Source organism: Streptopelia decaocto (assembly GCF_964273445.1).
Source record: "Streptopelia decaocto genome assembly, chromosome: 8".
NCBI lineage: Eukaryota > Metazoa > Chordata > Aves > Columbiformes > Columbidae > Streptopelia > Streptopelia decaocto.
Window position 1 is genome coordinate 2,950,864 of NC_138662.1, and position 16,445 is coordinate 2,967,308.

Here is a 16,445-nt window from a genome sequence, read left to right on the forward strand (position 1 = left end):
CTGGTACCAGCCAGGATGCTGGTGGCCTCTTGGCCACCTGGGCATATGCTGGCTCATGTTCAGCTGCTGTCACCAACACTCCCACGTCCTTTTTTACCAGGCACTTTCCAGCTGCTCTTCCCCAGCCTGGAGTGTTCATGGGGTTGTTGTGACCCCAGTGCAGGACCCGGCACTTGCCCTTGTTGACCCTCAGACAATTGGCTTCAGCCCATCGATCCAGCTGGTCCAGATCCCTCTGTATGACCTTCCCACCCTCCAGCACATCAACACTGCCACCCAACTTGGTGTCATCTCCAAACTTACTGAGGGTGTGCTTGATCCCCTTGTCCAGACCATTGATAAAGAGATAAAACAGGACTGGCCCCAGTACTGAGTCCTGGGGACACCACTCATGATTGGCCGCCAAGTGGATTTGGCTCCGTTCACCACAACACTTTGGGCCCAGCCCTCCAACCACTTCTTTACCCAGTGTGTATGTTCATCTTTGTGTACATGTTATTTTTGTTTTTGAAAGGAATATTTGAGTATATTGGGGGAAAACGATTAAATGGTGGCCAGGGCAAGCCCAAAAAGAAACCCCATCCCCAAGTGCCATAAACATTGTGCCACCCCCGTGCTTCCCAAGCCAACGGCCCCAGTTGGTGCCCAACATGGGGCAGGGGTGCTGTGGTGGGATGGGGGCCGGGGAGCAATGCCAGGATGGACGCACCAGCGCTGCCCGGGCCAGGCAGGAAAAGAGCAGCTTAATAGCGATGCTTTTTGTATTTTTCTTTTTGTAGGTTAATTTGGTAAGAACAGGATTGGGGAAAAAGTGCGTTGTTCCAGTGTCTTGCCCCATGTCTGCTGCATTAGCTCCCGGAGCGTCACCGTCCCTTCCGGTGCCAGTGCCAGGGCCTGCCCTCGCTGGCACGGTGACACCGTACGTGATGCCTCTTTCTCGGTACGGAGGAGTTTTCCCTGCACCCATGTATGGGCTGCGGTGGCCAGGGCCAGCTGCGCAGCCCGGCTTCGTCAGCGCTGCGAGCGTGCCGGGCTTCTCGCCCCTCGGCAGAACCTGCCTGGGGCTGTACCCGGTGCCGCTGCAGCCGCCCGTGGCCCGGCCACCCGGCCCAAACCTGCGAGTGACACGTCCGGGTCGTCCTCCCGCGGGGAACGGGGGGTTCGGCCTCGTCACGTGGAGCGTTTGACCCGCGGCCGCCAGCCGTGCTGCCCCGGGGGGACCGGGCGGCCGGCGCACACGGGTGCGCTGCATCCCGCCATCACTGTGAGATGCTTCACGAGAGAGAGTTTGTCTGTTCTGGGAAGATTCGCTTCTATTCCGTTGCTTGAAGACACTTTATTTTGTTGTGTTCTGATGTTTTACACTTGCGATCCTTGAAGTCGACGTACTTGAATTGATGACTAGAAAATTGTACTATCCCCTGCAGGAGTACAGTGCCTTGAATTTCAGCTTTTCAGTTCCAGCTGAAAAGAGATGTAAAATTATTTGAATGGTGTATTTTATTTACAATCTGCTTGTGAGTTGAAGTTCTTTTTATTTCCAAAGATATTGAAGGTTTACAGTTGACATTCTTCATCCGTTTTATTCTGCTGTAAATGCTTTTATTTTAATTCCTGGGTTGAATTTTTGTTTTTCAAGCTTTTAAAAAAATAATAATACTTGTGAGGTGAGGTTTGTTTGAGATGCCAGTCAAAAAGCTGTTTGTGTTTGTACAAGGAGTAGTGAAATGCACATTTTAAAATAGGAGCATTTACAGAGTGATCCAAGTAAGCTGTACATAAGAACAGGTAATAGCTTCGGGCAGTGCAATTCATTCTCTTCCCCACTCTCTGGTAAAGTTGTTGTTGACAGCAACTTATTTCTCTAACAGGCAGGCGAATACTATTTTCTTCTGTATCAGCAGCAAATTGGATTACATTTTCTTTCTCCTACTGGGCTTTTATAATTGAGTTAAATTACAAATTAATGCATGTTTCATAAGTGAAAAACTCTAACAGAAATCTTGATTGTAGGAGAACATGTCTCCAGGTGCCTGTAAGAACGGTGTAAGTACAGCACTTGTGTGTATTCTGGCTTTGGCCACCGCGGTTACGAATGATGTTTTGCCACTGACGCGCTAGCAGTATTCGCACTAAAACGGAATAAAAATGTGAAGCTATTCTTTTTCGTATCTCATACTTCAGTTTTGGAGTCTCACCACCTTTCATTTGAAAATTTGAGTTTTTATATCTATATATTTATTTTTTTTTTTCTTAAGCTTGAATTAAGCTTGTGCTCTAGGTGGCATGGACACCTCTCTCCTCTTTGAAAGTTGCTTTTTGCCCACTTTACTGTGCATGGAGTCTCCACCTGCACCTCTCAGTCTAAAGGCACGAGAGAACCACTAAAGCTGGGTTGCTGCTGGTAAGTCTCCTTTCCCTCGGAAAGCGCAGGTCACGAACCGTGCGGTCCCATCTGAAGGCACGTTGCTCTGTATCTCTACTGCAATGACATTTTATACTGTCTGCTGAAGGGCAGAGATGTCTTGTGTAGCCAAGCTGTGAATTGTATAGTTCAGTTGTACTTTAAGCATTATATCTGTCTAAATTATTTTGTTTGTACCCTTTGAATATATTATTCCATCAATTCAGTTAGAATTGAATTTTATAGACAATTATGCAGAGTCTTCTGCCTGGGCAAAATACTTACTGTAGTAAGAGATTTCTGTTCTCTGTAACATGTATCTTTAATTTGTTTGGGTTTTTTAGATTCATGTCTGTATGCTTCATGAGCAAACATGGAAAATATGTTCTCACACCAGTTTCCCTTCAGCTTGCACTGAATCTTACAGTTTATGTCGCTACTGCCTGTTGTATAGTCCGTCCCTTGTATACTGACAAAGTCAGTGGCACTAAAAACACTGAGAAACTGTATAGATTAAAAAGAAGAAAAATAAACATTTTGTGCTTGAAAATCGTGTGAAAAACCCAGTGTTTTTCTAAAGCATAGAGTTGTGTCCGTTCCCAGCTGTTCCGGATAACTCTGCGTTTGTTTTCCAGACTCTTATCCCTTGACTTGTGTAGAAGGAGCAGATGTGATGCCTCCGCTGTTTCTCGGGTTCTGCCCATAACACATCCCACCTCTTGGCAGCTGTAGGACCGAAACAGTGCTCCAGAAGTCACGTAGTGCCACTTCGCAGGTCATGTTGCTTGAAATCCCCTGCCCACTGCAGTAATTCTGCTGTTGTGCTGCTGCGGAGCTGACCAGAGTGGAATGTTAGATGATTCCTTTGAGCAGATGGCGTCTTTGGTGTCGCTGGTGGTACACAGGAGGATGCTCGAGTTTGGCAGGTGGTGAAAGAGGCATGTGAACTTTCTCTTCTACACAGAAAAGTGCCAGGGAAGCCCTTTTAACGTGATCCTGGCGTCATTTAAATGTGAGGAAGCAAAGATGTAGAATTTGGCCCCGACGCAAGCAGCCTCTTGGCGGTCGCTGTCATTGGTGTAGGTTGCAGGAGAACTTACGAAAGGACGTGCAGGAAGAGGTTGGATGCTTCCGTTCCTCTGCATGCAGCTCACGTGGCTGTGCTGTATGTGCCGTGTATGTTGGAAAGGCTGCGATCAGCTTGTGGGGAGCCCTGCGCTCCGGGGCTGGAGCCATGTTGCATGTGCTGTGCACCTGGGCAGAGCAGGGGGCGGACAGTGTGTGTGAGCGGGGCTGGGTGCAGCTGCCAAATCTCTAGCAGGTGTGTTCCTAACAATTGCATCTTCAGCTGGTATTGGGGTCAAATTATGGCTCAGAGGTTGATGTCTGCATTTCAGTACTCAGAATTTTAATGTTCTGATAGCTGTCTTGGCTGCAGTTCTTCTGACTGTTAACTGCAAGCTATGTTTTGTTACCCTCAATCATGTCAAAGGGTGCTTTGACCCTCAGTGGCAATTAAGCAGATTACACGAGATGGAAGAAATGGGACAACTTCTTGGGCAAAAGGTGAGCAAAGGAGCAAGAGGGACCTGAGGAGTCTGTGCTACCCCATCAGAGGTGTGGGGGGTCTATACCCACAAAGACATTTCCCTGCAGGTCCCAGAACTGAACTGACTTTGTTCCTGACTCTGACGGTTGCTTTGTGGGATGCCGGTTGCAGGCCGGCAGCCGTGTCCCGTAGCTCTGCCATCTCCGTGTTCCCAGAGCTGCAAGGACGTGTTTGAATTCCCTATGGATTCTCAGCTTTAGATATGAGCTTTCATGGGGGAGTTCAGAGATTTTCAGGGGTTTAGAAGTTATAGAAACTTAATACAAATATTGAAAGAATGTTTTAAACTGCCAAGTCACACACCCAGTAGTTCAGAAATGCCAAGTTAAGTTTGCCTGTGTGCCACTAATTTGTTTTTCTGATTGCCGTGCATCATGATGGGCCATCTAAATCGTAATCGCATCCCATTTTCCCAGCGCATCCCCAGCTTGCTTGGAGCGGGGCTGTGCGGGGAGGAGAGCTGCTGCCATGGGGATGCGGCATGAGGAGCAGGACGTGGCAGGGAGGAACACTGCAAGGGTTTAAGGCTCTTCCACAAGCTTTGATTCGACCTCTCTGACACACATTTCATTCAAAAAGAATGATGTAAAGTTGTCCCATGCAGTTCCTTTGCATGCTTAACTCTGGTCTTCATTCCACAACTTTAAAGAGGAAATATTACTTAACTATCACTTTACACCCATCTCCAAAGTGTTCCTTTTTTGCTGTCTACTGTTTAACTTCTTTACTTTTCTCTGATATATTTGACATTGGCTGGTATCGAAGATGAGATGACAGATTGAATGGGCTAAAAGTGGCGGTGTCTTTGCTCCTACAGAGATATTCGTGTTTGGGAATAGGACGCGCTCATGCTAAACGGCAGTATTTCTGAAATGAACTTAATCAAGTTGCAGGTTTTGCCACTGGGTATTTGTGGGAAGAAATCACTGATGCTTTTGAATCAGTCATTAGTTTAACTTGGCTTTGTCAGTAGTTGCTCTTTCCCTTCCAGCATTGCTTTTCATGGTCTCAATGCACTATTTTCAATTCTGAGAACATTCAGAATTTTTCCAAACAAACCCTGTGGACTTAGCGCTTGGGTCTGTGTCTGTATTGTTCAGTTTGTGCGTGTTTGAGTAGGAAAAACATCCGTCCTACATTATTTGGAAGCTGGCTTTGGAGAGTTAGAATCAGAAGTCTCACTTCTGAAACTATTTGTCTTCAGCATTGCTTTCCCTGTCTCCCCCTTAACTAAGCAGAGGATGCAAATCTCTTTCAGCAAGACTGATGTCTCGGATGGTAGCTAGTATGGCAAAAACTGACCTAGTCTTCTGCCTTGCTGCCCGCTAGCCCCCACCTGAGATTCAGTAGATGCTGCTGGAAGTGTTGGCTTGGAGACAGAAGTCTCAAATGAAAATAGTTCCTGGCTGTGTCTAATACCTTAGTGAGGTTTCCTTACATCCTCTGGCTCCTCGTCTGCCCTTCTCAGTCCACAGTTTCTGGTGATGTCTGTGGAGGAGGATGGCGGTGCTGGAGGGGTGGATGGATGCTCAATGTGGGCAAGGTCTCTGTAGAGAGAGTTCATGTGCTTTTTATTATGACAGATGGGTGAATATTTTGCCATGGGATTAAATTCATAAAACAGTAAACATGTAATTTCTTGCTATGGTTATTTATTATGGATTGAATCGTTGAGTGTTTCTTTGGTGGTGGTGGGCTGTGGTTGGCTGGCACATAGGCTGAGCTTCAGTCGAGGATCTGGGCAAGCTGTCCCGTGTGCTGATCCTCACGGTGTTTCTTCTCAATGAACCTGGGGAATACAATTATTTTCCTGTCTATATATTTCTGAAATGAGCTGTTGATCAGAAGGGACTTGTCTTGAATGTCAGTGACTTGACTGGGTGATACTTTGCTTCTGCAGGGGGGTCTGCTTGCGGAGCCGTCCCCTGCAGAAGCAGCAGGAAGGTGATGTTCCCGCCCTGACCGTGCTGGTTCTTCCATTAATGCAGATAAGCTCCAGAACCGCACCGTAATGAAATGGATTTTAGGAGCTGTTGGGTTAAAAATTTTGCATTATGAAAGAATTTGTTGCTGAGAGGGGTTTGAATGTGCTGTGGTGCTGACATTAGCTGTGTTGGTAAATAGATTACTTGTAACTGATTCATTATAAAATGTCAAGCTTGTGCCAATAGGCAGCAAGTTTTGTAAATTGTGGTCCTTTCTGCTTTTTTTCCCCAGACTGATACTTGTAGGCTGCTATCAAGATTGTTGTGTAAACGCTTGGAGCTACATTTGACTATAAAACTTTTCCCTTGAAAAAACTTTCACATGAAAAGTTTAGAGGCTGTGCAATTCAAGCTTTCAGCCTTACATGCAAAGCCTCATTAAGCTTTACATTTTTCCTTGATAAGTGTGGAGAAGCTATGCATAGAAGACAACCTGCTATTTTGATAAAGTATGTGTTATAACAGTGAAATTCTTGTGACGAGTTCTTGGTTTTTCAAGGTCTGGTGAGCAGGGGAAGCCTGGATTAACTTCTTTTGATGTCGTGCCGCTGGATGGATTTGCCACATATACTTAGCACATTGTTGTAGTCGCACGTTAACAAGGCAGAAGGAGAAGTTAGTATTTTTTTCCCTTAGAAATGAGCAGATTCCCCCTACTTTGCCTTTCATTGTGGAGGCACCACTGAGCGCAGCTACGGCACCATTGCTCACGCGGAGCCTCAAGTGACAGCGTGGGCATGGCGAGAGCCTCCCGAGCCGCTCTTCTGGGGTTGTTTTGTGTCTATCCCAGTTTTTCCGATATATTCAGGGCTTTGACACCTTGTAAAAACCTAGGAAGCTGAAGAAGAAATAACCAGCTGCCAGGCCTACTCAAACAGATGTTCTTTAGGTCTCACATAAAATACCCCGAAAAAGTATTTACTCGTGTGTGTTGGTTTTTAATTACTCTGCAAATAAGGTAAAAACTTCCTCAACATGCAGTTTTTGTTTCTCAGGCTAGATAGACTATATCTAGTACCTTTTTCACTGTTAGTCAGCAGATGTGCAATCTCTGCCTTTTTCCCATAGTGTTCCCCAGCACAGAGAAAATTTTGAGTATAACCACCTTCATTGATCTCTTCAGTGCTGTTGCCCTTTCTGTCTTTGGAAAGTTCATGCTGACTTCAGAATAAGAAGTCAAGAGGTTGCCCATAGGACATGGTTTGTATGGAGACCCAGGCGCCTGGAGCTCTGGTTTTGCTTTGATGGCGACCTGTGCTGTACCCAGGGCTGGGCCCCACTGCCCTTTTAAGACTTTTCCCTGTTACCTGGAGATAGATAATTTTGTCTTATTTTGCTTTCCTGGATGAACTTCTGTGCCAAATGCTGGCTATCAATAGTGAGCATATACTGAGAACAGGGTGGATTCAAGTGGAGCTGCAGAACTGATTTTCAAAAGCTCAGGGAGGAATTACGATCAATATATGATCTTTTTTGCCTTTTAAAAGCAATTCTTCCTATGAGAGCAGGAAATATGGGAGAAAGTTGGGACCACACTTAATAAAAGCAAAGCCTGAAATGTGGAGACCCACCAGGAGCGATGCCCAAACAGAGGACATCTGTTTGCACAATGCACTGTTGTCCCCAACATCCCTCATGTTCCCTCTGTTCTAAAAGACTCGTTGCATTTTTTCTGAAAGCATCTAGCCAACTGTATACTATATAAAACCCATAAATGCTTGCAGGTCCAGTCACGGCGTGCATGTTTCCATGCCATGGAGCAAAGGGCTTTGGTGTGTGTCACCGAGTGTCACCAGCACAGCTGACGTGTGCCGGTGGGGCACATGCCAGGGACATGTGGGGCCACTCTGCCGCCGCATCAGCCTCGTGCTGTGCTCTCGGTGCCCTCGGTACTCTGCTGCTGCCATTTCAAGCCCTCAGCATCTCTGTGCCCTTTTGTGTCTGGCCGCCCACCTCACGCTGTGGCCTGTGGAGCGTGATGGAGGCTGAGGGGCCTGTCCCTGTCTGTGTCCTGCTAGCACGGCCGGAGGCATCTGTGCTCCCTGGCTGGCAGGAGGATCCATCAGGCAAGGGAGGTGAGCTGGGGCCGTGCTGCCGGGCCTGGGGTGACAGAACCCAGTGCCCAGGCCTTGCCCCAGGGGCCCTACCATCCCCGCAGCCGCTGGCTGGCGCCTAGTGCCATGGCCCTGTCCCCACCTCGCTGAGCGACACTGCCCCACAAACCGAGACAGACAGAATCCCAGAATGTCAGGGGTTGGATGGGACCTGGAAAGCTCATCCAGTGCAGTCCCCCCATGGAGCAGGAACACCCAGATGAGGTTACACAGGAAGGTGTCCAGGCGGGTTGGAATGTCTGCACAGAAGGAGACTCCACAACCTCCCTGGGCAGCCTGGGCCAGGCTCTGCCACCCTCACACCGAACAAGTTTCTTCTCATATTTAAGTGGCTCCATCCTCCTGACACTCCCCCTTTCCATATTGATCCCCAGGAATGAGTCCCCCCTCAGTCTCCTCTTGTCCAGCTCCAGAGCCCCAGCTCCCTCAGCCTTTCCTCACACGGGAGATGCTCCACTCCCTTCAGCATCTTGGTGGCTGCGCTGGACTCTCTCCAGCAGTTCCCTGTCCTGCTGGAACTGAGGGGCCACAACGGGACACAATATTCCAGGTGTGGTCTCCCCAGGGCAGAGCAGAGGGGCAGGAGAACCTCTCTCGAAGCCTCGTTGGCTTTTTCTGTTTCTGGCTCTGAGGAGACTCGCTCTTCCCTTGTGGGAGTTGGGACTCTGGTCTCAGTGACTCCACAAGGTGCCTGGGTTCTGCCACCAACATAAATACGTTTGTTTGAGCTTCCAGTGTGACACAAGCCCTATGGGAACAGAGGTTTCAGTTTGTGTCCCCGCGGTACCCAACGTGCGGTGGCTGGCACGCTCTGGCAAAGCGTCTTCCGCACGCTCTGGCTCCGCGACGTCATGCGACCCTTTTGGTTTTTGTCTGGGTTTTCCTCTGTGTGAAATCCACGTGTGGATTTTTTTCTTTTAGATTCTGAAAATGAGATCGTCAGCGACTGACACGTGGCCCCCTCAGCTACGGTGCCAAGCGCGAGGCCCCGCCGCGGCTAAGGAGGAGGAAGAGGAAGATGGGAAGTGATTTAACATGTGTGAGAAATTCTGTGCCGTTCTGGTCCATTCAACGCAATTTTGTAACTTCTTTCTAATCATTTTTTTTATTTATAGTTGGAAATACAAAAATGTTATGCAAAAAAAAAAATAAAGGAAAATTATTTTGGGGGAAAAAGGATTTTGTTCCAAATTGTTCCCTTCTGTTGTGAGCCAGGTTCCCGTGAGCAGCGGCTGGAGAAGAGGGGGGAGGAGGCACTCCTTCAAATACTTTTTGTTCCGCACAATTAATTGTAATTTAAATAATTTTCCAAAAGATAAGCTAGGCACGCATATTCAGATTCTAGTACAAGGAAGATAAGTTCCAATTCCATTTAAATTTCTCACCATTCTTCTGTAAAGATAATACTCTCTTTTAAATCCGCTTACATCAAGTAAAGAAACCTGCAGAGACTTCACTGGAGAGTAAGTTTGTACTTGTCACTTCCCTTTTTGCCTCTTTCTTTTTCTTATATATTGGCTGCATTTTCTTGCTAGAGTTAAATACAGTTCTCGAGTCACTTCTAATTTTAAATGTAAGACTAAAATCCTTCTACAGACGAGTCAGTAATTGGAGCAATTTTTAAAAGACTTTAAAGTGCCTTCAACAAGCTAAAATTACATAGTGGGAGATCTCTTTTACCTGATTCACTAACAATGGGTTTCAGCTGTCTCCTGGGCTGAGGTGATGTACAAAGTAGCTTGTAGCAATAATCTCATTAGTAATAATTTATTACAAAGGACTACTGAATTTTTTTTAGAAAGGCGGTTTTAGTGCTGTTCCTGAGGAGCAGGACAGACCGCTGCTCTTGCCATTACATTTGGGCCCCAAACTCTTCCGACCCTCTGCTGCTGTGCTATGCACCCAAGGTCTTCAGCTGCTTCCCCTGTAGGCAGTTCCAGACCACAATGTTCTGACCTTCTCACTCTTGTTTTTGGTACCGCAGAAACAGGAATTTGTTTGCCCGTAAGCCTTTCAGTGCCATCCTGTCTCGCAGCTGGAGCCTGGCATATTGTTTCATTGTTATCTGCCATGTCTGTCTCTTCCAGATCTCAGTTCTAAATAATAAATCTTATTTTGATGCCATTGTTCCCTATTTCCTTTCCACCTTGCCTTCTCTTGCCCGTCAGCAAGGGTGATGAGAGCACAGGTGGATTTAGATCTGTTGCTGAAGCTCAAGAGCCCTGAAGCAAAGGACCATTAAAATACTTTGTAAATTCAGTGTTTTGAAGGCCCAGGGCCAAAATGATATATATTTGTGTGAACTTTGTGCTTCTCTGGGGTGCCTCCTGTCCTATCCCCATCTCGGGAAAGGGACTGATCTCCCACATGAGAGCAGGGGCTGGGTAAGTGGTAAAGGCTGTTGCTAAACTGTTGCTTGCCTTGGCCTCTTCTGGTTGTAGGAGGAGCCAGATCTGTTTCCTTTTTTAATGGGTGGGAGATGCGGGGTCCAACCACACACTCCACCTCCCGTTTTCTATTTTGGTTGCTGTCGTCTTTCCTTTGGCTGTGGATACACCTCCCTTGCCCACCAGTCCTGCACGCTGGGTCACGGCCCTCAGGTGCTTCTCCAGAGATGAGTCGCTATTCCAGTGATCATGGCAACAAAACCCTGTGCCCTCACCTGAGATTTTTATTCCCTAGAAGGTTAAAAGGCTCCTTTCTGCAGGGAAATCCCTTGCTGGCTCTCCTGGGGTCTGGGTCATCTTCAGTGTGGGCAGCCTCCATCAGTGTTTCTGTTGCTGGACCCTCTTCACTCCTGCAGAACCCTCAGCTCCTCCCCAGCCCCAGCTGTGACTGCGGGAAGCCAATGGGCCTCCCACTCCAGATAAGTATTTTGCGAATAATCTATTAATATTCAAATGAAATGTAAGGATTAGTATCAGGCTGAAAGATCAGGAGCAGAAATTGTGGCAAACCCTGGATGGTGGTTGCTCCCCACCTCCAGCTTTAGATAATCTATTCTGTAAAAGGCTGCTCCGTTTTGGGGTGTAGTTCACGTATTTACTGCTTGCATTGCTGTTTGAAAGGAAATCCATAAGCTGTGCTCAGGGTCCTTGAGCTCCCCCAGTATGAACCACTGATGCGGATCCTCTGTGGAGGAAGAGCTGAGCTTTGGTGCTTTTCCTCCTCCCTACCTGCTGTCTCGAGTTTCTCTCTTCCTTGCAGAGCAATAACAAATGTTCTCCTCTCAATGTGATGCTGAGCTAACACTATGGCTCTTCATGGCATCCATGAATATTTCAAGTCACTGGTAATATCTCTAGCTGCATTTGTCTGTTCAGAGCTGCCAGCAATCTCACCATCTCATCTGAACACCTCATATGTATTAATATATGCCATCCTAAAATGATTAACACTGTGCTGAAGCTGTTACGGTGTTCCCGGGTAGTGTCACTTAGAGCACCACTATGGAGCTCGTCCTTTGTAGCGCTGCCCTTGCCTTTGCTGCTTGGCTCAAGTTCATGGGAAGCCCAGGAGGCTCCTCTGCCTCTTGGGAAGTCTCCAAGTAATGCTGATCCCCAAAAAATATTCTCCCATGTGACCTGTGAGTCAATGCAGTTCATACAGGCCTGTGCCACCTCCTGAAAAAAAAACACCTTAAAAAAAACAGGCAAACAAACAAAAAAAAGCCTTCCACTTTGGGTGCTGGGTGCTATAGAAGCAATCTGGCACATTTGCTTTGCCCAAGCGCAGTGGGACTCCTTGGTGTTGGCTGGTTATTCTGAAATTACTTTGAATATAAACCAAGTGTTTAAGGAAAAAGTAAACCATTTATTACAACCTAGCTACTGACAGTATAGTTATGAGGTTTAGAGAGAGTTGTACAAGACTAAGATAAAAACCTACTTGGCTTCAGCTAAATTGTAGACCAACTCCTAGAGGTTGTTCTCCCAATTTCTTCCATCTCCAAGATACAGATGTAAAGCAACTGAAGTCTTGGGATAATTTTCAGTAAAGATTTTTTTGGGTTGTTGGTACGGGGGTATCTTTATATATTCGGGATGTCCTTGGAGCTGGGCCTCAGCTTCAAGATTTTCCACGATCTGTTAATCGGTGTGTGATCCTTTGGGAAAACCAGTCCAAGTTATCAGCTGCCCCTCAGGCTTCTACGCTACCTAAGGAATAACTGGTTAGTAAAGCTGTTGTGAGCCACTTCCAGGCAGCCCCACTGCTGTCCAATTTGGTTATAAATGTGCTGGGTTTGGTGCTTTCCTAAATTTTAGCAGAGACAAAAGGATGGCGCCCAGCCCCCTACCAGCCCAGCTTTGGGGCTGAATGGCTGGAGAACTGAGGTGTCCTCAAACTGAACCAAGCAGGTAGCTTGGAGAACAGCTTCTGAGCTTGGACAAGGAATCCAGAAGAACAATGAGCTTGATGTGTCAGATCTTTCTGAGATCTAATTAAATGCGGAATAAGTACCAGAACATTCCTGCAATATTTAGGGGACAGAGCGAGTCGGCCTGTAGCTTATCTCCGCTTGGATGTGCTGAGCAGGATGCGGGTACCAACGTAGCGCTGGGCAGAGGTGATTTTAAGTCTGTGTGTGATCTAAATTCTGATCCACTCAATAAATCCTAAATTGCTCTGCAATGTGTTACCCTAAAAGCAGGTGAATCCGTGGCTGCAGCGCCACCTCCCCCAGCAGAGTTGCCCTCATGTTTTGTGCACTTTTCTGAATTAATAACTGGAGTTCAGGAAACAGGCTGAAGTTTCTTAAACTTCAGTACTTGGGAGTTCTGGTCCGCAACAGGCTGACCATGAGTCAACAATGTGCCCTTGTGGCCAAGAAGGCCAATAGTACCTGGGGTGCATTAAGGAAAGTGTGACCAGCAGGTGAGGGAGGTTGTTCTGCCCCTTATTCTGCCCTGGTGAGGCCAATCTGCAGTTGTGGGTCCAGTTCTGGGCTCCCCAGTTTAAGAAGGACAAGGAATTACTGGAGGGAGTCCAGTGGAGGGACACAAAGATGCTGAGGGGTCTGGAGCATCTTTGTGATGAGACACTGAGAGAACTGGGGCTGTTCGGCTGGAGAAGAGAAGCTGAGAGGGATGTGATCAATGGGATCAATATCTCAGGGTGGGTGTCAGAGGATGGACAGGAGGAGGGGAGTTCTTACTAGTGAAGCAGTAAGTAAAACTGCTATATTAGAAAAGCTGTGCACTTGGAAAGAAAGATATTTTAATTTGACAAAAAAGTGTATTTGTGACAATAAAAGGAAATAATTGCAAATGTTAAAAATACAGCTTCGTTTTCTGCAACAGGGGCTTTTGAACCAGCAAAGTGTTTCAGTAGCTACTGATTCGGGGGGGAATTGAAAAGGTTTCAAATGCCCTCTGATTTGTACAGTTTCTCTGAGACTTAAGAGCCTGTTTAAACACTTTATTTTTTGTCTTCAATGCTTGAGTGCTGAGCAGGAGAATTTCTGGAAGGAAAAGGAGGAATAAATTTGGTGAGATGCTGATTTGATGCTAGGGGCACATTAAGATATTTGAGGCTGTTAGATGTTTAACAAGGATTCCAGGGGCTGTTAGCGTAGTCATGGAAATTGAGAGTCAGTTAAAACCGTTAAACACAGCAAAATAATTCTCAAATAGCTGCTAATTGCACACGAGCGCTTGGCTGCTGCATGGAGGTGCTGGGGTGTCTGAACAGGGGTGGGCACGGAGACTGCGTGGGCTCCGCAGCCCTAAAACCTCCATCGGGGGGCTGCTGCAGAGGGTGACCTGCTTCTGTTGTCCTTTTCAAATCCAAGCGTGTAGTGGTTTAAGGAAAAACCAGCATAAATTGGAGTGGATGAGGCCGGACGTTGCTGCGCCTGCCTATTGGTGGCAGAACGAACCTTCGCTTTCGTGTCTGGTGCTGAGTTCCAACGCTGGGGGGAGCGGGACGGGAAGGAGACGCTTCTCCGGACACGTCTGGCTTGTTGAGACCATCCCAGTGCTTTTGCTCTTGCTGGTGTGAAGTAACAACCAACCTAAAAATTACAGGTGGCATTGCAGCAGGATTCCAGGAACCTATTCCCATATATTTTTTTCCTGATGAATAGTCATCGCTGAGAAATATGTGAGAAAGATGGCAATTAGCAACGCAAAGGGAATATTTTTGAGATAAGTAAAGGGATGCACATCTTGTAGAGATAAACACTTGGAGACCTTTATTCGTGCTCTTTCCATTATTCTCTGGTGTTTTCTAACGTCTATTATTAGAAAAGCAAACAAGCCAAATTGTTCAATAATTACCTGCCTGGGTGATTCCTCAGTGGGAAAATGGATTTTGCTGGAAAAGCAAAATCCAAATACTCCATTTTAGTTTGAACTGATGCTATTAACAGGTTTCCCATGTGCAGCTCAACTAGACCCGACTCAGAGGTAGGCTGGCCCACTGCCGGCCTGCAAGAAGCAGGATCCTCTTGGGGTCAGCTTTGCTCTCCAGCGTAGTTTGCTTTTTATTATTTTTATTATATTTTTATTATTTTTATTATTTTTATTTTTTTATTTTTATTATCTTTTAATTTTTATCTCTATTTTATTTATTTTATTATTATTTATTTTTATTTTATTATTTATTTTTATTTTTATTATTCATTGTTATAGCTCTGGGATGCTTCTTAGTTACCTCCTTTGACCTGAGTGCCTCATCTGCACTCGCAACACTATTTCTACCAGGAGGATGAACTAATTACACGTCTTTCCGGCAATGCTGCTCATTTTCTTTTCTTACCCATTCTGGGTAAACTTTTTGCTTTGCAAACTGTCAGACGAGTCCAGGCTCAGCTCCCGCACAGAACGAGCGTCCCGAGGGCCGGGGGCTGCTCCATGGGACACAAGAGGAGAACACGGGCTGGTGTGGGATGGGGGGTACACACCTGCATTCCATGTGAATGTTTAATCCCTGGGGTCGCAAACTCACTTCAGAGTCTTTCTCATGAGGGTGTGAACCAGAGGGAAGGGCTGGGAGAAAAGGTAATTTTTTCATTGTCCTTTTTAATCAGATCTAGGACAAAACCCTCACGTTTTAGAGAGAGCGAGCTGGGCGCTGCCAGAGCAGCATCCCCGAGCGCGGGGCCAGGCCGGGCACTACTGGCCTGGAAATATTCAAATCTATTTATTTAAAAAATAACTGCATTCCATCCTGGCTTTGCAAGATACTGGTGTCACCAACAGTTAATGAAACAAGACACACACTTGTGAGCTGCCCAAAAGCCGTTCCAAAATGTTTATTTTCACAGAGCACTAAAACGTGAGGGTTAAAGCAAGGACAGCAGGGTGTATTTTTCCACGTACGCCGAATTTCTGATGGGCCCAAGTTGGCTTTTCTGTAGCAGCAGCCCTGCCTCCCGTTCTTTGTCATGGTGATTCAGTAATGCTTTCCTGTTGTCATGGTTGCAGGGTTACTACTAAAACCAAAGCAACTGCACAGCCCTTTTATTCATAGTTGCAGTGTATAAACTAATTAAGTAAACTGAAAGCAGCAGTCTATTCCCTGGGCCTTGTTTTTATAATGCGCAGGATCAGATAGACTCAATTTCTGCCATCCTCCTAAATATCAAACGTGATTCTGTTTTGCCTCCTTGGATGTGTTTCATATCCTAAGACCGGGCGAAGTTCATGAATCATTTAATGGCCCAAAAACCTCCTCACAAAATAGAAAAGGTCTCTGGAAAATCTCATTTGAGCCACTAAACTAAAGCTGGGAGCCAGCGTGCTCCGGCCGAGCTGCATTCCTTATCGCTGCTGCGGCAGAAACCCAACCAGAACGTTTAGTTTCTGAGTTCGTGCTTTGCTGTGTGAAGAAAGACGGTGGCAAAATGATGGGGCGAATTTCTGCAAAGCTCCCCGCTCCTCCCCAGCGCCGGAGCTGGAGGGATGGGGATGGGGAGCATCGCGCAGCGGACCAGCCGCAGCCACGGATGGCGCGTTCTCCGTGGCCGAGAGGAGGTCGGTTGCATGATGACACATGAGCTCACCTTTTAATAAAAACTTAATATAAGAACAGGTTGAATTTGTGAGTCCCGAGAGCGATGAGAGGAAGCCAGTGGGTTTTGCATGAGATGGGAGCGGTCGCGCTGACGTTTGCCTTTGTCAGGGAAGGGTTTGGAAGATTTAGTGTCCCCAGTTGGTGTCCTGTTTGCTGATCAGCTGCTGCTCTGCCCTTGGCAATCGTCCTGCTCTCCTGTAAGGAGAAATAGAAGCAATGTAAAAGCCTATTTCCTCCTAAAATTGGTTGTGTTGTAGTGTTCCCTGGCATCTCCCCATGAGGATGCTCTCCTGTGGGGTCAGCTCTTCTCCTCCCTC

General features: G+C 46.7%; 1 protein-coding gene across 4 annotated transcripts in view; it reads left to right on the forward strand.

Moving 5' to 3' along the window:
- Positions 1 to 10,191, forward strand: part of WNK2 (WNK lysine deficient protein kinase 2) — a 112,208-nt gene extending 102,017 nt beyond the window's left edge. For all 4 annotated transcript variants that reach the window (XM_082059986.1, XM_082059989.1, XM_082059988.1 and 1 more), the window contains one exon: positions 9,034 to 10,191. In XM_082059986.1, coding sequence (XP_081916112.1) covers positions 9,034 to 9,141 — 108 coding nt within the window. In that variant the 3' untranslated portion in view covers positions 9,142 to 10,191. The remainder of the gene's footprint in view (positions 1 to 9,033) is intronic.
- Positions 10,192 to 16,445: the final 6,254 nt, after the last annotated feature.